This window comes from Pholis gunnellus, assembly GCF_910591455.1.
Source record: "Pholis gunnellus genome assembly, chromosome: 1".
Lineage (NCBI taxonomy): Eukaryota > Metazoa > Chordata > Actinopteri > Perciformes > Pholidae > Pholis > Pholis gunnellus.
Window position 1 is genome coordinate 9,056,304 of NC_136528.1, and position 22,986 is coordinate 9,079,289.

General features: G+C 42.7%; 2 protein-coding genes across 4 annotated transcripts in view; one reads left to right on the forward strand and one right to left on the reverse strand.

Moving 5' to 3' along the window:
• The first annotated feature begins 478 nt into the window (after positions 1–478).
• dut (deoxyuridine triphosphatase) lies at positions 479–3,312 on the forward strand. Of its 3 annotated transcripts, none has more exons than XM_079186616.1 (7): positions 479–668; positions 1,332–1,497; positions 1,652–1,743; positions 1,899–1,943; positions 2,062–2,136; positions 2,567–2,637; positions 3,195–3,312. In XM_079186616.1, exons 1-7 carry the CDS (start codon positions 557–559, stop codon positions 3,249–3,251), a joined length of 618 nt encoding a protein of 205 aa, XP_079042742.1. In that variant the 5' UTR covers positions 479–556; the 3' UTR covers positions 3,252–3,312. The 3 variants fall into 3 exon arrangements, with proteins under 3 accessions (XP_079042742.1, XP_079042744.1, XP_079042743.1); XM_079186618.1 differs by having other exon boundaries at positions 533–840; XM_079186617.1 differs by having other exon boundaries at positions 536–1,497.
• Positions 3,313–4,704: 1,392 nt separating this feature from the next.
• fbn1 (fibrillin 1) overlaps positions 4,705–22,986 on the reverse strand; it is a 56,857-nt gene continuing 38,575 nt past the window's right edge. Inside the window, exons 39-65 of the mRNA XM_079186647.1 lie at positions 22,767–22,892; positions 21,620–21,742; positions 21,374–21,532; positions 21,204–21,275; positions 20,988–21,113; positions 20,691–20,813; positions 19,077–19,202; positions 18,860–18,976; positions 18,640–18,765; positions 18,426–18,545; positions 17,638–17,763; positions 15,142–15,294; positions 14,404–14,466; positions 14,189–14,308; positions 13,934–14,053; positions 13,719–13,841; positions 13,064–13,195; positions 12,194–12,319; positions 11,030–11,236; positions 10,551–10,676; positions 10,177–10,299; positions 9,383–9,499; positions 8,008–8,136; positions 7,793–7,912; positions 6,903–7,134; positions 6,641–6,824; positions 4,705–5,287 (exon numbers count right to left, since the gene is read on the reverse strand). Of these exons, the coding sequence (XP_079042773.1) occupies positions 4,901–5,287; positions 6,641–6,824; positions 6,903–7,134; positions 7,793–7,912; positions 8,008–8,136; positions 9,383–9,499; positions 10,177–10,299; positions 10,551–10,676; positions 11,030–11,236; positions 12,194–12,319; positions 13,064–13,195; positions 13,719–13,841; positions 13,934–14,053; positions 14,189–14,308; positions 14,404–14,466; positions 15,142–15,294; positions 17,638–17,763; positions 18,426–18,545; positions 18,640–18,765; positions 18,860–18,976; positions 19,077–19,202; positions 20,691–20,813; positions 20,988–21,113; positions 21,204–21,275; positions 21,374–21,532; positions 21,620–21,742; positions 22,767–22,892 (3,806 nt within the window). The 3' untranslated portion in view covers positions 4,705–4,900. The remainder of the gene's footprint in view (positions 5,288–6,640; positions 6,825–6,902; positions 7,135–7,792; positions 7,913–8,007; positions 8,137–9,382; positions 9,500–10,176; positions 10,300–10,550; positions 10,677–11,029; positions 11,237–12,193; positions 12,320–13,063; positions 13,196–13,718; positions 13,842–13,933; positions 14,054–14,188; positions 14,309–14,403; positions 14,467–15,141; positions 15,295–17,637; positions 17,764–18,425; positions 18,546–18,639; positions 18,766–18,859; positions 18,977–19,076; positions 19,203–20,690; positions 20,814–20,987; positions 21,114–21,203; positions 21,276–21,373; positions 21,533–21,619; positions 21,743–22,766; positions 22,893–22,986) is intronic.

Genomic DNA, 22,986 nt, shown 5'->3' on the forward strand with positions numbered 1-22,986 from the left:
TAAAACCAAACAAAGCAAGGATGGAGAATTGCAACTGTTCTATTATTTTATTCCAGGTGAAGATGAACTGCAGTCTCAAAAAAAAAAAAAAAAAAAAATGTTCACATGAATAAGTTGAATTTACTTTTTTTCTGAAATACGGTGCCAAGACTTTTTTGTGAGTAACAATGCTGGGACATATTATTTATTAAACATGTTTATGAAATATTATACTATTATACTGTATCAGCTGAACAACAATAAAATACAAGCATGCAGGTAGATGAGGGTCGACCGTAATCGTTTCAGTTGTGTTGTTCCAAATGAATAAAAGCGAATCAATGGCTGCACATGTCTTTGGATCAACATAAAGTGAGATAGCATACTGTTCTTGATATCCCCTCCAACTTTGCCGCAATGCACGGCTCTGACGAGTCGTCTGTTGCAGAGAGAGGAGGAGCTGTAGGACAGGAGGAGGAGCTGTAGGACAGGAGGAGGAGGAGGAGGAGGTGCAGCGCAATCAGCTGAGAGGATGTTAGAGCTTAGTTAGCTGTTAGCTTGACGTTAGCTTATCAATATGACACGAACGCTGCTGAGGGGTCTTCAGCTACAATGCTCTGCGATCTTTGACGTTGCACCACGTATCTTAGGAAGGACGTTTCATATTCAGACGCTTACGCTAAACAAAGGCAAGCAAGCTATTAGGATGGATAAGGTTACCACGAGCAACATCTCGAGTGCTTACCGACGTTAGCTTCGCTAGCCTGCCTAGCATGTCTTTAGCATGCTGCATTATTTATCCGTCGAGCACTTTCTTGTAAAGACCAGCAACACTACCTCTGCTTTATTCTGGTACAATGCGTAAGTAAAGCGAGGCTTATTATTATACAAGTATGTGCTTTGGTGACATTATTTTTAATAGAGGTTACGGTTGTTTACGTTAGGAACTCTCGCGAGAACTTGGGTTTCAGATGCAACGTGGTGACGAAAGGGTTGTCATTTTTTTTGCAGATTTATCTATCAAAAATGGGTTTTATTCACAATGCATTCAATGACAGTTATGTAGCGACGTGTATAAGAGCTTGGAGTTACCACCACGACGTGTCACGGCGTATGATAAAGTATATAGTTAAAGTTACGTGTCTTTTGAGGAGGGGCTAATTTGGCGCAACTCTCAGAGCGGGAGATTTCATTCAAATAGCAGGGACCGCCAAGAACACTGGAGCAGAAGCTTGTTAACCTTCCAGTAGTCTGTTGTAGCTTCACGTCTTGCTTAGTCTTTTGTCCGTATACATTATTCAGTGTACTATCGGTCTTAACTGTGAGAACTTGTGCCAACATGCCCTCCCTAGAAGTTACAGCAGTTACAGATGCATCTGCAATTTCTCCATCGAAGAGAGCAAGGACGGAGACAAAGCGTGCAGAAGACAGATCTGTCCTCAGGTTCGCAAAGCTTTCCGAGTATGCCACGACACCGACCAGAGGCTCAACTAAAGCAGCGGGATATGATCTCTACAGGTTAGTTACACGATGAGTTAATGGTGTTTAGCTTTACTGATAGTCACTTCAAATGCTTGTGAGTATTCAGCTTGCGCTCCTGCAAAGGTTGCATCCAAGTGCTGTGTAAAAGCGTCTGTTAACCAGCCAACCTTAACTCTCTGGGTTGAAACAGTGCATATGATTACACCATTGGTCCTATGGACAAGGCCATCGTGAAGACAGACATCCAGATAGCAGTTCCACATGGCTGCTATGGGAGAGTGGGTGAGTGTTTGACATACTGATGCAACTCTGCCAGTACATGTTTTTCCCGCTTTGTCTACTTGCTGCTTAGGTTTAGCTCACTGCATGCGAGTTCAAGTCAGGATTATGTCACAGCAGTTGATAAAATGTGTCTTTGTCCATTGTGTCATTCTCAGCACCGAGGTCTGGACTGGCAGCAAAACACTTCATTGATGTTGGCGGTGAGTCTTTGATCTAGTTATGATAAGAATCCATGTGAGCAGCTGATGTTTTAACCCAGGACGTGTCCAGTCATTCACATTTTATTTCTCCGAATGCATCTATATGTTCTCTCCTCAGCTGGAGTTGTAGATGAAGACTACAGAGGAAATGTGGGAGTTGTGCTCTTCAACTTCAGCAAGGACTCTTTTGATGGTGAGTCGTGGCCTCATCGTGACGATGTCAGGCTGGGGGGGGGGGATGTTGAGTTTCATTCACAGTAAACATGACATGGTGAGTTTAAATCTGACCCAGCTCCCTGTAGGGTAACAGATTTAACTGTTGTAAAATAAATCTATGTATATATAGCAGAATGAATGAGGTCATTGCATCTCTGATACTAAATTATCTCTATGTTTGGTAGAACACAAAACTGGCTAAAACTAACCTGGAATATTTGTTTGCCTCTAAATTTAAAAAGTAGAAATGAATAAGTAAAATTGTTTTGCTATTAACATGCTTATTGCATCCTGTACATAACTAAAGATATGAAGCTCTTTATACATATATTTTTTTAGTCTTTGCTGCAATTGACTAATAACTGCTTTTTAAAATGTATTTATTATCTCCGTCTTTGTCTTTCCAGTGAAAAAGGGCGACAGAGTTGCTCAGCTTGTCTGCGAGAGGATCTGCTACCCAGATCTGGTGGAGCAAAAGGTAAACTGCAGGTTGAAAAAACAACACTAAGTTTCCAGTTTATTGGGTACACTTGTATTAAACTGCATTAGTTTAATCTAGCGGTCCTGCAGTAAATCCTACCCTCCTGGAGGTTATAATGTTCAGTGTTTGTCAGCTGCATTAGAGAGGTGTTGATTCAACTTAATGGAGGCTTTAGTTTGTGGTGCTGTGGAATTGTATTGTTACAATGACGGGTGTTTTCTATTATTTTTACCCAACCCAATTATATCATCGAGGATAGGCAAAATAACACCTCGGAAATGCAATAAAATGTAACCACAAACGTCATCCTGTGAAAGAATCATTAACCAACACCTCTCTGGAACAGTTTTAACAAACAGAACATTCAACACCTTCATGGTGATAGAATTTATTGCAGGACTGTTGTATTGGACTAAAACTGGCAACTTGTGTGTGCTTTACCTGTTTCAGATTGTTGTGGAAACATTGTCAGATTTTCCATTTGCTGTTTGGCTTTATTTCATGTTAGTAATCAGGTAGATTTTAATCATAAATTCATGGCTGTGTTCTTTCAGACGCTCGATGAGACGGAGCGTGGCGCTGGAGGTTTTGGATCAACTGGAAGCAACTGAAAGCTCCAAATATTATATGTTAAAATGTATTGATTAGGTGCTAATAAAGTCTTTTTTTGTACTTTGGAGAGTTTGGTGTCTTTACTGGGACTGTCACAGTTTGAGTTCTGTCAGATGAACTGACCCTCCAAAGTAAAGAATAACAATCTTCCAAATCTCCACATGGGGGCAGTGCAGGACAAGAAATGCTTCTCGGGGAAAATAACCTAACCATGTTGAGCTCAACTCATAACAGTTTCCATTGGGCTAATGTGAGTTTTACTAACTAAAACAACCACAGATCAGGTTGCACATGACTGAGGGGAAGGGATGTTAAACATGAAGCAAGCAGCCTGTAGTTTAACTTTGTCACATTAATAATTCAATCTGGATAAAGGGGAAGGTACAGCAGTGAATACATATACACCAAACATGTTTTTATTGTGAATTTACAACTAAACCTTTACTGATGGAAACACAGACTGGTGTCAGGCTGGTCTGTGGCAATGCAGCACTGATTGTATTTTGTGAGAGAATGTGTGGCCACGAAGACCTCAGTGCATAATCATGAAGGCCCAGGTTTGGCATCATCAATGTGTGTGTTGTGTGTGTGTATGTATACACAGTTTACAAAGGAAGTAGTTGGTCATTATAAGCACCATTACAAACCCCTCTATTCCAGGGGCTTCCTCTAGTTTACAAATGCTTCATAGATTAAAAGTGGCATCGGTTATTACAGTATAAACACAATTTACATGTAGTATAAAGGAGAGCGGACAGGCTATGCAGCTAGCTGTTACTGTTGCAAAGACATGAAATCTTCAGAATGACCAATGGGATTGTATTGTTGACTACTGAGTTTTGTATAGTAGTACAGTGCATTCAGAAGTCTATGTGGTTGTGTTGCTAGCACCAGTAAATATGAATTATTCTAGTCAGTAGGAAAAATGGAAAAGCATAGTTTAAATATGCAGTTGGAGTCATTCAAGCTCAGACATGGCTACATCTCAATAGTCCATAGTGGGTTCCTTTCCTCTCCTAAACATTCTCATAATTTCATCTTCACTCCGTTAAATTAACATCTGGGGAAGGAGAAATGTGTTCACTTTCATGTATCCAGGTTTGTTCAGTTGTTTACCTGAGCTGAGGGGAGGAAATGAATGTATTGCAGACTATTGGGACTCACCCTTTTCTTCCACCTAAGCTGAGTTCTAAAAAACTCAGCCTTTAGAGCTTTCTGCAGTCCTCATGCCCTTCAAAGTGGCACCTGATTCCACATATCATCATACAACATGAAACCCGACAATTAAAAACCACTCACGTTCTCAATAGTGCTTCACACACAGCTGACGTTGTGTGTCGGGGGCAATATGCTCTTCATTTGACTGAAATCTCTCATACTACCTCATTCAGCCTGCATGTTCCACAGCAATTGTATCTATGATATGTAGAATCATCTTTGGCAATCAAACGACGCAGTCCCCCCCCACCCCCCACCCCCACCCCTTTCTTGTCTCTTTGGTGGCGAGCCCTTCTCCCTGTTGGAGCAAGTAGAAGTTGCCCCTAACCACTGATCCAGAGTCAGAGATGTTTGGCCTTTTTGGCGAATTGTGAGCCTGACACTGGATTAGCAGCTTTAGCAACATCTGCCTGTCTCAGTCTTGTGACGGTTAATGGAGGATGATCTGCACCCTCATCTTCAGTATGTCTCCCAGCTGTCCTGTGAGGTAGTCTTTATCGTGTCGGTCCTCCAGCTCAGCCAGCTCCTCCTTCCTGTAGAGCGGCATGCTGCTGATCTGAAGGTAGTACGCCCCTGGGGGGAGGGCCTTCTTCTTGCTCAGATGCAGGTAGCTGACGCCCTCTCTCTGGTTGATCTTGAAGTAGCCCTCTTCGTTTCCGTAGTCGATGCTGTAACGCACGTGGTCAGTGAGGGCCGATAAGGCCGGGGTGAACTCAAGGATGTGGTCGCGGTTGCTCAGGTCGCTGATGTTCAAGTGGAACTGCAGAGTGTCCTCGATGTCAACACTGGCCAGGCTGACCATCTCCTTCTCAGTCAGCTGCAGAAAGACAGATATGGTCCAACTTTTTAGTGGATACAAGACATGTGTCCTAGAGTACATAATGTTTTCTGTCATTAATCAAGCGAGGGAAAATAACAAGTTGTAATAGTACGTATGCTTCCCCCAACCAGTCAAGTTGTAGTTTACGTCCATGTCCAAAATCTAATCACTTCATTGTTCTATCCTTTTAGATCCTGTGTCCACAGATCGTTTTTTTACAAGCACCAGTGTCAATTTGTAATTGTTCCCAACGAGGAGAGGGCATAAAGGCGCTGCACACAGTGACTTTTCTCTGAGCGCTCCGCCCTTTTTTGTGTGGCCACTCAGAGTGCTTTAAGTTGAACGTCCTCGTCGCTTTATAGCTGTCGGGTTGAGCGGTCACAAGCTCATCCACACAAAGAATGAAGCAGACATCCTTTGGTCGGTGCTCATGGTGAAAAACAATGTCAAACAAATGGATAGTAGCCCAAATAGACAAGAGAAAGCAAAGGAGCGATACTAGTCTATCATACAACGGGGGTTAGAGTAGTAATATGTTGGTAAGATATTGGTAAGATATTGTTGTCACTGAAACATAAAAAAAGGGCTTGGAGCATTTTTTTATGAAATGCTGGAATGAAGGCCTGCGAGCCTGTGGGCGCTTTTTTCCTCCAGAAAAAGATGCTATGTGGACACAGATTCTTATCCATTAGTGTGGAATTGTCATAATTAGCATATGAATTCTTGAGTTATGGTCAAAAATATGTTTTGTGAGGTTGCAGTGACCTTAGACCACCACATTTTAATCAATTCATCCTTGGGTCAAAAAGAAATTCTCTCAAGGCGTTCCTGGGAGAATGGGACGTACGGACGGATGGACAGAAAACCTGAAAACATAATGCCTCCTGCGCAGAGAATACAAGTCCATACAAACTGGACTGTTGCCAGGATTTTAGCTATAGTGAGTTCCGTCAATGAGTCCCTACCACCTGCAGAAACGTTTCACGAGAAACCAAACAGGAGGTTTCTATCATGTTTTAATTATTTAGATGTTACATGATTCAGATATTTCTGAAGGTAACTGTTGGTACATTCCATTTCCCAACATGAATGTCTAAATGCTGCTACAAGGCCTTTCCCACACTGCCAGGAACAAAATAATGGGGGTAAATGCTGAATCGTTTACTATATTTGTTTATTATTTTGTTGCCCCGAAAGTAGGAAAATCTATAAATATTGCAAAATGACTGGAATTCATTTATGTTTTTATTTGTTGAATATTAAGTCCCCTCAGGTGGGTAAAACCCGAAAGGTTCCCATGACTTTCGCGTCCTCAGCGTCGGCATTATTGCACACAGACAGACAGATTACCTGCATGTCTTCCAGAGGGTCCTCCTGTGTTGAGTTGGTGCTGCGACGTTTGCGTCCCTTCTTGGGATAGCCGTTGATCTTGCATTCATAGCAGGCCTCAGGAGACAGAGAATTATCATCCACCTCACCTCCCTGTCCAGCACTGGAGTCGCCACCAGTGAAGCCCAGACCTGTGACACAGTGCCTGAAACGAAGACAAAGCCATCAGTCGACTAGAAACCTCTACAGAGAGCTTCCACACACAGTTTATTCGCTCACGTACCCTTGTCCTGCACGGAAGTATCCAGTTGGACATCCACAGAGGTAGCCCCCGTCTGTGTTGGAGCAGCCAAACTTGCAGGGGTTGTGGCTGGTGGAGCACTCGTTGACATCTGAGCAGCCGCCGCCCGTCTGCTCGTAGTTGAAGCCGGTGGGGCAGAGGCAGCGGAAGCTCCCCAGGGTGTTGTGGCACGACGCTCCCCCACAGATCTGGCTGTTCTGACACTCGTTCTCATCTGGGTCACAGGAAGTTGACGGGAAGTAAACAAACAAGAGGTCAGTCCAGTCAAAGGACACAAACAATACTGGGAAAGTCTGCCATGAATGTGGAGAGATTCAAATTAAAAATAGATGTTTAACTAACAAAAGCTCTTTATTTTGGGGCATTACACCAGGGCACACGCACGCTGTACCACACAATTACTTTGTCTATGCTTGAACTATTTCTGATTACTTTTAAGTTCTTACAGAGTTTGATGTTGCACCATCCTCCTTTTTTAATTTGTTTTTTGTCCCTACTTCACTTTATCCATTTAGAGTGAGATATTTCCATAACATCTCTTATCACCCTCATGATTTGTGTTTTTTGTGTCTTTGTTTTACTTAGTGGGTATATATAATAAAGTTTTGAGCATTTAGTTTTAACATAACATGTCCTTTTCTCATGACCTTACCACAGAAAGGGAAGGGTCAAACTTCCAGAGGAAAGGAAAAATATATTTATATTTTAAGAGGCAGGAAAGAGGTGAAGGATGGATAACTTGTTTTAAAAAGGCTCCAGGCCAGCCTCTAATCCCGAACATCAAGGCTGCATACTTTGGCAACCAAGTCATAAGGTTGCCCCAAAAGGAAAGAATTTTTATATTTGCTGATAAAAACAACGGCATTACTCACCCACACACTGGTTCCACTGGTAGTGCTGTAGGTAGCCCTGTGGACAGCTGCATCTGTATCCACCCACCAGGTTCTGACAGCCATGCTGACACCTGTGGTTACCGTCGCACTCATCCATATCTGTCAGGGACAAACACACAACAAAACTACAGTAAGAGCCTGGTTTTCTGTGATGAATCAGCTGATACTGAGGTTGGTATCAATCGTTGTCAGACCTTCACAGGCTTGTCCATTGGGATCTAATGAGAATCCCCGCTGGCAGTCGCAATTGAAGCTCCCTGGAGTGTTCTGGCAGGCACCGTTGGAGCCGCACAGATTAGGGTCCGATGCACATTCATTGTTGTCTACACAGAGAGGAGGGAAGGTTCAGACAAGGGTAAAGTGGGAAATTTGATATAACGGCTGACTAAAACCCTGATTTGGATGTGCAGAGTCATTTTAAAATTCACGGGGGTCGACATTGGTTCCAAGATAATAGGACAGGTCCACTATAGGCTGGTGGCACAAATGGGGTTTAGAATACAATCTCTCACCTACTGATTTGACTTCAGACCAGAGGATATAATCACATATGACAATCAACAAGTGAAACACAACGTCCACTTACAAACTTTTCCCGGGAAAAAAAAAAGTTGTTGTTCGGCTGTTGTGTCGGCAAATCTGAACCCAATTAGGCAGTTTAAACTGTTTAGCAACTCAAATGAAAGAAGGTTGCAATGTCAGCTGTTGTAAGTGTGATCCTTGTCGTCTCATGTGTTCCCAGATTTAGATATTTGTTTGCTGATGAAAAAGATTTCAAACAAGTATTGTTTGAAAGGAAGCAGCACTATTATACTGGAAAAGGACACATATTTCTTTACAGCAGCAGCTTCAAGGAACAGATGTATTGGAAGGAATAAGAGGATCTTACATTCAGTATTTACAACATGTCAAGTATTCAGAACAATAGAAGTGTCTTTGGCCAATGGGCACCTGCCCTGAAGGAGTTTGGAGTTTAGTGTCCTACACTAAAGCACATCAGCAGTAGTTAATGAGGTATGATTTGAACAAGTGTTTTAATGTTCCACCCATGTTTCTCCAACCTCCTCACTCCAAAAACACGTCCACACCTACTGTGTGTCATTTGCCTGGTGTTATTCCTATAGTCAAAACTGAGGGTTCCCTGTCCCTAATTTGATCTGAGGTCATGGGAGCTGTTTTATGGTCTGGAAAAAAAAAAAAGAAAAAAGATTGTGGTTGTCATGGCGATCCACTGCAAAGTTCCATAACAAAGCATTGCTAAGCTGCCATGACTCCAAACCAGTCCAGCCTAATAAGATCAGTGTGATATCAGCCGGAGTCTATTAACTCTGAATAAGAGTTGGTAAAGGTTAAGATGATTCAGGGGTGTTTATAAGCTTGGCAGGAAGATACTATATGAAATGATTCTGTGAAAGAACATTTGACACGATATGGGAGTGGAGGCTGAATTTGTTTAAATGTTCTAAAACAATGCTTTCGGGAATAAACAGAAAAGTGCATAAAGAGCATTTTTAATTACAAAATATTTGGATGTGCAGTAATATCTATATTGTGCGTTTGCTCATTTACCAATGCAGGCAGTATGATGCTGGGTGAAGCCAGGAGGACATTTGCAGGTGAACCCGCCGATGGTGTTTACACATAAGAACTGACAGTTATGCTGTTTGGTCGAACACTCATCCAGATCTGAAAAAGAGGAGTTGCACAACATTAAACCACCTATAAATTCTACAGAAAAGTAAAAACTGCGAAGTAGTTTAAGTAGTTCATCTAAGACACTGTTTCAGATCACCACTACTGTTTGGGCGCTGCTCTTTTTCTGAGTCAAATTCCAGTCCTTCTACAGTCACTGACCTACAAATGAACCAGACACCGGAAACACGGAGGGGGTCCGTAGAGGGGGAAACTAAAGCTATGGTAAATAAAGATGAAAGAGGACCTAAAAAACTGAACACCACGAGCACACTTGTTTAGACTCACAAACAAGTCCGATAAACAGAGACACTGCCAGATGCACTTTGTCACAGGCCCTGGATGTAGGGTACACGTTCATGAACAAACACGTGTACACGGACAAACCAGTCCAAGTGGAGCGTCTTTGGACAGTGAGCAGATCCCTGGCAGGGGGCCTGACCCACTCAGCACTACAGTGGGTCTAACCTGGAAACTAAGTCAAGCATAACTTAAACCTTATTGTCCTAAAGGGGAAATTTGTCTCACAGCCAAGTACCTGCTGCTGGTCGCTACAAGAGCAGTGCCCTCTTTCCACTAAACTCTACTGATCTGAGTAGCACTGGGCTTAATGTGGGCTACTCTCCACTATGTAGAGGTTCTGTTTTGGTGTGTGTGTGTGTGTGTGTCACCTCTGCAGCTCTTTCCATCTTCCTGTAGGATGTATCCGCGGGGGCAGGAACAGAGGTAGCCTCCCTCTGTGTTCTTACAGATAAAGTTACAAGGCTTTGGTGCCTGTATGCACTCATCCACATCTAGACAGAGAGGGAGAGGGTGATGGTGAGACAGTGAGGGAGAGAGAGAGTTTGATCCTGTAGACAGAAATTCCATAAGGGGAGATGATGAGACAGACAGACTCGGGCTGCATTTTTCGGAGGAGTGTGTGGGCAGTCCACCCACGTAGTTTCAGCTCTTTACTAGACAGCAGGACTGAGAACAGGAGGTAGGCATGGTAGGAAGAGAGTCCATAAAGTGTGTAAGCGCTGGAGGTGAAAGTAAGACTTACCCACACACTGTGTGCTGCTGATGTCAGTGCTGTAGCCAGGCTTGCAGTTGCAGCTATAGGAGCCCAAAGTGTTGAGACACTGACCATTTTTGCACAAGTTGCCCATCACACGACACTCGTCAATATCTGGACGGAAACAAAAAATGTTAGCTCCAGATAAACTGGAACGGAATTACCAGAGTGGGGATAACAGTGTTACAGTGTATATGCTAAGATGAAAAAAATCAATGCTTGCAAACAACAACCATCTGTTAATTTAACACTCACTATATGAGTGGTTTCATGTGAACATTGCTGCTGACAAATTCAAAAAGTACAACAATTGATTTCGTACTTTACAGGCAGCAATTTATCAGGATGGTTTCCAATCATTTCAGTGCACATAGAACATTAACTCATAGAGACCTTTAACACTTTTACATTTGAGGATCATTGTTCAAGGCTAAATCATAGAAAAAATACATTGATATTTAATTTACCTCTGCCATCGGTGGTGAACCCAGGTCCAAGAGGACACATCTTCTTATACTGAGTGGTCCCGGGCAGGGGACACAGCTCGCAGTTGGTGCCCCAGCCTCGGCCTCCATCACAGCAACACTCGGACTTGGTCACCAAGTTCCTGTTACTAGAGGTCATCTGACACAGAGTGGTCAGAACTTCAGTGAAACAGAAGCCTTCGCGGTTATCTGGAGGAGGGGGGAGAGATAGAGTAATGAACATAAGAGCGAGAGAAACAGAAGGACAGTCAAACAAAGAGATGGGCCCGAGGAAAGCAGACCAAACCACCCAGAAAGGAGCTGGCCTGAGAGAACCAGACGTAAATAGATGACCCACACTCCTCTATCACTACTGTCTGTAAGAAGTAAGATAGTCATAGAACCACGGAGGTTACAAAATCTCCCCGGTGGTTTTCTCACCGAGTTCAGCACATCACGTCTATCCAGAAGTATATATTTAGATTAGGGAGGAAGGCTTTGAAAGGATTTCCTCTCTCCTATCTTGACAGTAACAGGCATGTTTCTTAACGATACAGTGTCATGGAATGGTTACATTTTTTTTGTTATTTCACCTAGTTAGTCAGGATTCATTAAACATTTCTATTCAGATATAAAGGTCATAAAAAAGCAACAACACGTGGCTATGTTAAACTCTAAAATATTGATAATGTCATGTATTTAAACTGATATATATAGTAATTAATATGGGGGATTGAGTGAGAGGGAGAAGTATAGCTTTTTGATGTTCATCAAACCCATATCCCTGTCACAGTGACTGTAACTTGTTCAATTAATTTAGCAATTTCAAAAAGTTCCCAAAAGACTATTTACAACATTTTAAAAATCTTTTGGTCTCCTTAACTGTCCATCACAGTATTACCTTCCATTCAAACATCCTATTTCAGTCAGAGACGTTTGAAATACAGAAACAAAATGACAATAAATACAAGTGTTTTCTTTTGAGCTTATAACTTTACGGCCTCATTTCCTACAAGCTGTCTTAACACAAGAGGCTCCTTCTGAACAAACTGGGGTAAGTCAAATTAGAGATCCTGTTAAAAACTGACACTGAACTCAGATCAGTGAAGTTAGAGCGCAATGAACACAGTACGAGCAAGATATATACATTGATAACAATGTACGTACCGATACATTCAGTCTGCGTGGGGTTAGCGACGAATCCTTGGTCACATCTGCAGCGGTAGCTTCCCACTGTGTTGTCACAACGGCCATTCTTACAGACACCTGGTTTGGCTGTACACTCATTGAGATCTAACACAGAGACACACATGCACATGAACAGTGAAAATATAAACATTTGTTACACAGGACTTTCTCTTATATGCTAAACTTAGTTAAATGAAGCTGAAGTAGAAGTTCAACAAGGAAATCCACACATCAAAAACATACTTAAAAAATACATTTCACAATCAGGGACATAGCCATTAATAAAAGGCCATCATCTCTCCTACAAACACAAGTTTTTACTCCTAAATGTATTGTGCAACCGTAAGCCTTGAGGGTTAAGGGTTTATTCCATACTGTTGTGTGTCATGAATACTTACGTATATAAAGTAATTAATCCTTTTAATCATGTTGGTTTTTTCATCCTGGTTTAACTAACAAGTTATTATTTACAAAGGGTGGATTTTAGTAAGAAGTAAATATTTCCAATACATCAAGAGTGAACCCTGATATGTTGACTGAAGCTGGACATTGCTAGTAGAGCTTAACATTTCATTTTGAATGGCATAAATGGAAAGGATTAAGTTTGTCATCCAGATTTCTTTGGCTCAGTGACAAGTCCACTAATTACCAGGAAAGAATATGGGGGAGGGTTAACAACTTTAAAATCCAGAATACACAACTATCTTTGTATACTGTTACACAGACGTGCATAGTAAAACAGATTGAGGCAAAACAGATTTGTATCATTCAAGTGAAGCCAAGATTGGAGGCCATAAACAAGAATGATGGTTCATTGCTTCCTACAGTGGGACACAATGATAATCTTACCCATGCAACCGTCTCCGCCGGGCTGCCGTGTGTAACCAGGGGAACAGATGCACATGTATGTACCAATCAGGTTTTTGCAGGTCATGCCTCTGCTGGCGCAGTCATCTATACCATCCTCACACTCATTCTGGTCTGGAAAACAAACAATGTTCTCAGAGTAAGAGGATGCAAAAGTAAGGCAAAGACAGATATATGTGTATGCATGCATGTGCAGCACACCAGTGGTGTAACACAGACACTCATGGAAACTGCAGCACTCAAGAGTTTAATGTAACCACCCAATGAACCACTGAGCTGTGTAGCGCTAACAGGCGTGTAGTGGGAGGGTTGGTGGTCTGTTTGGAGCTCTAATGTAAACAGTGACGCTATAGACACTGACAAGTTCCTCCTGTCTCCGCGCCTCGCTCCAAATACAACCGTTGCTATGTTGCCCGAGCTATCTGAGAGAGCGGAGTTGTAAACAGTGACTCGGTTTTAAGTTCGTCCGAGACAGAGAACTCTTGAGGATCTCGCAGAGATAGTGTGTTACGTAACTTTATGAACGGGGCCACCGTGTCTCTATGAGGTACTTAGTTTATTTTCTACCAACACTTTCCAGTAAATGGACCATGACTAACAAAGCAGGGTGTATGAGTGAGTCATTTCGCTGTAGTACCTTTACACATCCTCTTGTCCTCGCGCAGCACGTAGCCTGTGGGACACTTGCACTCGTACGAGCCCACCACGTTAACGCAGCGGAAGGCACATAGTAAAGGATTCTGGGCGCACTCATTGATGTCTGGACAAGAAGCAGAAGGCAACAAGTTACAGTTGTAGTACAGCACCACAAAGACAGGATGGAAGTGAGAGTGCAGACATAACTTCACAGACCTTCACAGGTCATCATTGGCCCAGGCTCAAAGCCGTCATCACATGCACACTCAAAGCCACCGATGACGTTCGTGCATGTGCCGTTGCCGCAGGGATTGCCAATGGCACACTCGTCAGTGTCTGTATTCAAGAAAGTTACAAAAAAGCACGTTAGTGTTACAGAACATCGAACAGGTAAATAAATCAATGAGTACAACAGAGAGAGGAGGAAGATGAGGATAAGAAGACATTGAGAGAAACAGTGAGTAAACTGGCCTTCACACTTGACTCCAGTAACGTCCAGACGGTATCCCATGGGACATTCACAGCGGAAAGAGCCATCTATGTTGATGCACTGGCCATTGATGCAAGGGTCATTGAGGCATTCATCAATATCTACAATTAAAAAACATCAACACCAAATTAATTACCTGCCACAACTTTAACAGAGGTGTAGGACAGTGAAGGTTCAGTGTTAATGACACACATACCTTTTGGGTGGTCGTCTGTTCCCCGTTGATATCCCTCATTGGGGCAGAGAAGAGGATAACCATCTGGAACCATGAGATGTAATAAGTCATGAATAATACCATTCAGTAATACACATCATTTCATTGTGTTCCCTGCATGTGTGTCTATGAACGTGGTTGCTCTTATCTTTTCAATGCAACTTTTGTAATCTGATTACGCAAGGATGCATTAACTGTCAAGGCTGTACACTCCGATCAGATCTGGCTTACATTAGGATCCGATCACGTGGTCTACCTCGCATTGAGTACGGACAGCAAATGGGCACAATCCGGACAATTTATCATCATCTTTCCCCCACGATGGAGTTCCTCCCCGGAGTGAGAGCAAAGGTAAGAGAGGAGGAAAACCGAGGCTGGATCGTGTTAAGTTACTGCTGATGAAAACCAAACATTTCCTGATTTTGCTGCATCAAAATCAAAACTTAAAAAAAAAAACTGTTCTACCAACAGTGCATAGAGGAAGAGTAAACAGCAAAAATAAAGTGCATTTGAATTTATAGGAAATTAAATGCTTTTATTCACCATTTTGCCGTCGTTCCTTTGACAATAAAATATATCCGATCACCATCCGATTAGACAGATCCTACTGAAGTGTCACATGTAGACACAGCTGAGTTTACGATCTGGTGCATCCGATGACGAAAGTCGCATTGAACAGAAAAGTGTAACCACGGCGTATGTGATAGGAGGTGTACGTACCCTCTCCCTTGGTGGGACAGATTTCACAGGGATCTCCCCAGCCTTGACCTGGCATCCCAGTGCAGCAGCACGCTTCCTTAGAAGTGTTCTGAGGCTTTGGAGCCTGGCAGCGGCCATTTTCAAACTTGGTATAGCAGTAGTTCACACGGATATCTGAGGGTTAACACACACAGGGGAGAAAAGTAGTGAAAAATTAGAGACTGAAGGAGAAGTGAGTCGTGGGTTCAGTGTTATGCTCACCTCTGGATACTGTAAATTGACAAAAACTACAACTTTTCTTTTAATGTATTTTTCCTTTAAACCACCATTTTACATTTTTTGATGATGTATTTGCAGTGAGGACGGAGGTTGGCTAATTATCCTGAATTATCTGTGTTTGCCAGTCTTTCTCCCTGCTTCTGAGGGCTCTTGTTCCTCCTGGACGAGGCAGGAATTTACTTGTAATGAGAAGCATATGGTCGCGCTCTTCTGCTTGCATTGGCCTTCACTGAACTCAACACAAATAAGCTTTCTGACCACCATAGATCACACACACACACACACACCTGGCTCAGAGGCAAGGATCACATACATGAACACCTGGTGCTTTGAGGAGAATGTCAAAGAGAGTCATGTTACTTTCCTCCATGAAACTGATTTGTCAGCCTTTCCGCAAAAGAGATTTATGGTGCTCTGTGCACAGCTGTTGTTCAAGTGTGTGTGAGTGCATGCACAAGTGCATCTGCACGTGGATATGTCATTCTTATTTGGTAGTTTGCACACTGAAATATGGTACAAATGTTTAAATATTGTGGTCTGATTAAAATGTCAAGGCTACGTCATTTTTCAAATCAGATGTTGAATTTAATACTGAAAAAAATAAAACAATTAATAACATTTTTTTTTTTTTTAATAAATCAACAGTTCTGGTTTGGCAGTGATGACACACATCTGATGGTGGTGTGGGTGGGTGACAGATTTAATGGTCATGATTATGGAAATGTGCATAACCACTACGGCATTTTAATTTAAAACATATTATTAATTGGGGACTTGTGGCCTAGTGGTTAAGACACATACCATATACTGTTATCGCAGTATCACAAGTATGATTCCAGCCAGGGACCGATGTTGCACGTAACCCCCCTGTGTCTCTCCCTATGTGTATATACTATCGATAAAGACTGAGACTGTAGACTGGAGTCCTTTGCAGTGGCCTTTGCGGTCCTTGGTCATCCCCTGCCTCTCCCCCTTTGCTGTCATTCTCCAGCTGCTCCTATAAAGGGCAATAAATGCCTAAAAAATTAAATAAATAAGGACGAAGAAAAAAATAGGACTGTATTTTCTGCGGCTGTTGTTTTGTCACTTAGCGTCTAAATAGCTTAACATGTGGTTAAGAACGGGTCCAGCTAAAGTGGAACTTGCATTGGTTTAAAACGCAGCTGCGTGCAAAGCTGGTCCTGAGGGTTTTGAGTCTTTATTTGTCAATTGCAAAACAATTACAGTGGAGCAGTTGGAAATGAAACTCTTGCTCCCGGGCTCTCTCCTAAATGCTACTACAAAATGTGTAAAAAGAAAAATGCACAAGTAAAGATGAGAATCGAAGACATAAACGAGCACAGGTTCAGCACCTAAACACAACAAGCGATGTTGTGTTAATGACTATTAATATTCTCACTGTTCATTGCAACTTTATGAGTCAATGCAATAATTAGCAATGAACTAAATTTAACCAATAAATCACAAGTCTGTAACTGTGTAACGTTCCCCCATCTATATTTTAATATTACATATAAATGAGTGCAAACAAAGACCCACAAATGATTTCCATCACGGTTGCCATCATGGTTTTCTTCATTTTCTTCATGTCAATCATCATTTTTAATAAAAACAAGGGTTTTTCTCAGTGGGATAGGCTTTGTCCTCAATGACTTTTACTGCTCATGTTGCTCACTCTCCACCCTTCTCCTCCCGCTTATCCCCCAACCCTCAGTCGAGCACTTATGACACTGGAGAGAAAAGTGAAATACAAACTGTAAACTGCCTCACTGAACTGATGATGTCATCACTTCAGTGTTTGGAGGGGGAACTCCCTAACAGAGGACTCAGCGCGCCCCCACCCAACCCAAAAACACACGTATGTACATAAACACACACACACACACACACACACACACACACACACACACACACACACACACACACACACACACACTGGTGAGGAAATGGAAAAGTGATCTGTTCAGAGCCACCCATGGCCTTGTTGAGGAGGCTGCAGCAGCAGAACCAGCTGGAACACTGTGTGCTATCATGAAAGAGCAGGAAAAGTCTAACACCACTGACTGCTGCTTTGTCTCCACTAGCACTCAGAGACAGACTATACAGATGCACTAATATTTACACTTTGCACTTTAAACTTGATGCATAAGATAGTTTCATAGCCTCGTCTCTCCTCTTCCTCACACACACACACACACACACACACACCTACACATGCACACACACACACACAATTACCTAAACATCTGCGTCCGGAGGCAGAGACCTGGAAGCCTTCGGGGCACAAGCAGATGAAGCTTCCTTCATTGTTGGAGCAGGTTCCAAATGTACAGATCTCCGGTGACTGGGAGCACTCGTCAATATCTGACACACAAAAAGAGGAACAGCATCAACCACCTCATCAAATTCACACTTTAAAATCCATTTCTAATTTTCACCATCTGAAGTTTCACCCATGCAGTGCTTCATTGACATCTACGTTTTGTTTTTAATATCGTCATAGCTGCAAGGATGACTTAATACATGTATTCTCAACAATGGACAGTTGGATAAAGGCGTATTTTAGCCTCCACGTCACGTTTTTGCTCATCTCAATGAGCAGCTGCTGCTGTTACTGATGCTGAGAATTCAGTGCTGTTCCTCCCTGCTTCCAGGAACAGAGCACAGAGCAGGAATGTGTTGAAGTCTGCCGAATATCTCTTCATCAGCCCCACTGTATAAACAATCCAAGTGTTCTGGCTTGGGCCCACTCCCACGTGTGAAAGGGAGAAGAGGGGTGTTTTGCAGCAGCGAGGCAATTGAAGAGAAGGAGGCGTTTATTCTTGTCCACCTCAGCAGAGCTGTGATTTGTGTGTGTCTGTGTGAGTGAGCGTGTTGCATGTAAGCAGGTGCTGTCTGAATTGCTTGAGGTGAGATTTACCCCCACACATGCAGATATTTTATTACTTCATACATTCCTGTTATTTTCCATATTTGGCTTATATATTTGTTGACCATGACGCAGAATGAACTTAAGGCCGCTGTACCTTCACAGGTTTCCTCATGGAGGTAGTAGCCAGCTGGGCAGATACACCTGTAAGAGCCATCCATATTCAGACAAGTTCCTGCACCACATGTGCCTGGATTCACTGCACATTCATTGATATCTGAGGAAAAAAAGGAATTCATAAGGAATACACTGTAAAAACATACCTTTTACATTCAGATAAACGTTCAAAATGAAAAATGGCGCTTCATTACCTCCACACTGTCTGCCGTCCAAAGTGAGCTCATAGCCATCGTGGCACACACAGAGGAAGGTGCCCACGGTGTTCACACACTGGCCATTTCGACACATGCCCCTCTGCGTCGAACACTCATCGACATCTGATCAACGCACAAACACAACGCTTTTCATATTAATACAATGACATCTGTTGCCTTTTCTCTTTTACAAGCTCACATCCGCAGACGCACATACCTATGCAGTCGCCGTTGTGTGAGTTCTGAAAGCCGTGGTAGCAGAGACAGTTGTAGGAGCCCACTGTGTTCTTACAGGTCCCGTTGCCACAGGGTTGCCTCTCACACTCGTCCACGTCTAAAAGACAGAGAGCGTCGTCAACACAGTTTAACCTCAGACAGCACTCACATTCTTGTCAAACACAAGCGAGAAACTGACAGGAACCAACGCAGCTTACCGACACACATCGACTTGTCCCGCGTTGTTTTGAAACCATTGGGGCAGATGCAGTGGTAGCTCCCCAGCGAGTCAATGCACTGACCTGGGTTGCATATACCAGGACTCTCAATGCATTCATTACGGTCTGAAAGAGGAGGAAAACAACTGTCACACTGTGTGAAAACTCCAGAGTTAAACCATCTCTGAAAAACAGTGAAATATACAATTCCACTGAAATAGCAACCAACTTGTTCAATTATAACAGATTTAGTTATTTGACTAATTTACTGTTGTATTTATTCTACTGGTATATTATGGGGTAATTAAACACCTTTAAATGAAGATCCCCTTTCTATATTGTTATCTTTCTCTTTCATTGTACTCAAAATTACAAATAAATGTGTCCTATAAATGTGAGCATACAGTCTGATAGCATTGCATTGCCAGTCAATCATTTTCCTCTCCCGCTGTTGTCTGGCAAGGCTCTTGATTGAGACATGTCATTTGAATCCAGCTGGAGAATAGATGATTTGCTGCTCTCTCCTTTACTCAGACATCAGTGTGAAACCTAATTACTCCAGACTGGACAAACCCCCAATCTCCAGGCAGCCATTAGTCTTTGGGACAATTTTTAAACAGGAAAAACTGTCCATTTGTCCAAATGTCCATTTATATACCTGCATGTATATCATGTGTATCATCATGTATATCATCAATCAAACAGGTATCTTGTCAAGCTTAAATTACTCAAAGGTGGTTGTGTGCCATACATACTGTAAAGAGTCTTGATATGCAAGGCCAACATTTGAAGAGATCCAAACTAACTATTACTGTATAAATAATTTCAAATATGTATAACAATTAAAATAATTATAATCGCAGTTAACAATCACTAATATGGGCATTTATTTATTCTTTCATGGGACACAAAACTGGCCAATAACTCATACAGGAGTAACATTTAAGTCAAAATATGTCTATTTTGAAATACTCTATTTCCCATCATGCCTTGCAGCAATGCTTATTTTTTCTTCAAATCCCTATAAATCACTGTATATAATTCACACTTCAGCTTCTCTCTCACTGGAGTCTGACCGTGTTTTGTTTTTAGGACTTGCATGAAAAGCAGGAAGCAAAACAGGATGTTGATTTAACATTTGCTTATCAGTGAGGACTGACAGTGACATGTTTCAGATATACAACAGCATATGTTCAACAGCTCAACACATGCTCCACATCCTCTCTCCTTTAACAAGCCCACGAGGTAGAATTCCTACTCAGCCCGACTGTCATTGTGCTGCCTCTGGTGCTTTATCTTTGGCCTACAACTGGCAAGAATGTGCAGGTCAAAGAGTTTCATATAACTGAGTTTGATACAAGAGCTTGAGGAGGCAAGACAGTGTCAGGCCACAGGAGGATCCAAGGCATCATCCTCAAGGAAGACAGCAGTGTTTTGGCTGCTTCCTCTAATCTTTTCTCTAATCCTGCTCTGTGTTTCCACCAATTCTGTATGATCTCCACTGAGGTCCTGAGGCAACCAAGCATCACACCAGTAATGCACTGTATAATCTGAGTGCTGCTGACCCATTTCACCTCTTTAAAGGACAATACCTGATCACCACCACAGACTTACCGAGACACTGTCCGGTCGGGGTGAAGCGATATCCAGGTTTACAATCGCAGCGGTAGCTTCCTGGCTGGTTCAGGCAGGCTGCATTCTGCTGGCACACCGGTCCATTCTGACACTCGTCAATATCTAACAACAGGGACAGACGAGTTCAAAGGCAGTCATCTACTGGTGACACTTTTATCAAGAGGGTATGAATATAAAAAGACTGACTTAGTTTCAAAACCGAGGAAGAATTGTCAGTGTTTTACATTTTGGCATCATTTTTGGTAGGACTTAAATTGAGTGCAGGCTTTACTTTACCTTCGCAAATCAACAGCTTGTCGTTGTAGACGAAGCCAATGGGGCACTCACACCTGAAGCTGCCAACCATGTTGATGCACACTCCATTCTCACACACTCCTGGGATTTCCCTGCACTCATCAATATCTAGCACATAGGAAAGAGACGAGGGGAAAACATTAGAACAGAACTAACATTTATTTTCATCATAAAAACCTTTGAATTCTGAAATATTACCAATGACCCGTCCAGTGGTGATGTCGATGAAATATCCTGGTCTCTCACTGCCGCACAGGATCGCAAACTCGTCTGTGAGGACATAAGACACGAGTTTATAAAAGCTCCTTTTTAGTTACTTATACTTTCTACATGTGTGTGTGTGTGTGTGTGTGTGTATGAGACCTCACCTGTGCTGGGCACAGGACACCGTTCACAGGGTTTATTCCATGCACGGCCAATGTTGTAGGAGCAGCAGCACATCTTTTTGGTCATGTTGAAGGTCAGCTCTCCGTCACATGTCCCGTTATCAGAGTAAAAGTTCCTGTAGCAGTAGCTCTTCCTCATATCTGTGTGTGTTCATAAGAGAAATGTTACTGAATGTTACTATATCTTGCTGATTGATGACTTCATGAGAGGGCAGCGTGCAGGCCTACCCATGCAGTTGTTCCCGCCGTTGACCTGCATGTAGTCCACAGGGCAGATACAGGTGTAGTTTCCAATGGTGTTGTAGCACTGGCCTGGGCCGCAGATACCCGGTCGTTCACACTCATTGACATCTGCACACAGAAAGAAGGATAGACAGCAATTAGTCAGTGTTTTTATTGTTGTAGTTGAGGTGAAAAAAAACGTATTTATTTAAAATTTGTAATTTAAAGCAAGGTGGAATGAAAGATACAACATGATACAAATTCCCAATAGAAATCGACCTCTCTGCTAGATATTCCGATCATATACATTGTGTTTAACAACCCCTCCCCCCTCCCTACAACTACAGCAAGACACATTCTGGGATTTGCTTTTAACATCTTCTACTCATATCAATAATACTTTTTTCTAATAGCTTTCCTTGTTTCTATACTTCTCTATCAACAGTACTGCTTGTTCCTTACAGCCCAGCTAACAGCTGAACTGTTGATTGGCTAGAGACATAGTGGATGTGCAGTCCTGGACTTTACAGAGAAGGCACATGCGTTTGTTCTCCTGGCCAACAAACACACGCTAATTAAAATGCCGCCAGCCACATGTCATTGTCTAACCCGTAGCCCCCTCCTCTCCTCTCTTTGTTCCTATTTCTCTTTTCTAAACACCCTTCTCATTTATTTTTGTGCCCCCCCCCCCTTCCCATCTTTCATTCCTTCGTCTCTCCCTCCCTCTGTCATCTCTGGCCCGTCTACAGGGGACTCAGTGTACTTCCCTGAGGAGAGGGCTGACCACATCAGAGCCTCGCTCCTCTGGACACAGTTAGGCGCTCAGCTGTCTCATCATCCTAGTTGAGCTTTGCAGGGTTAGCAACAGACGGGGAACTCGGGCAGAGACACATTGAGCTAGAATGAGCTGCAGTGTCGTCTACGGGACAAAAAGGGGCCAATACTTCTTTGTCTCTTTGCTCTCAATGCTTTCTCCCCTCTTTCCATGTGTCCTCGCTGAACGAAGGCCTTTGAGGATGGACTCAATTTCCATCCCACTGAAACATCCCAGGGCAAGAGCTAGAGTGGAATAGGTCGCCTGTGTGTTCATGTGATAGTTGGGCTGCATAGGAATATAAATATGTGTGTGTGTGTGTGTGTGTGTGTTTAATACCTTCACAGACTCTGGTATCTGGGTTGAGGGCGTAGCCTCTTGGACATTCACACTGGAAGCTGCCAAAGGTGTTGATACACTGTCCTCCCTGGCACAAGCCTGGCAGCTCCTGGCACTCATTGATGTCTACCAGAGAGAGAAACCAAACACTCAGTGGGCATTGTGTGTGTGTGTGTGTGTGTGTGTGTGTGTGTGTGTTATTTGTGTCTCTAAGTGTGCA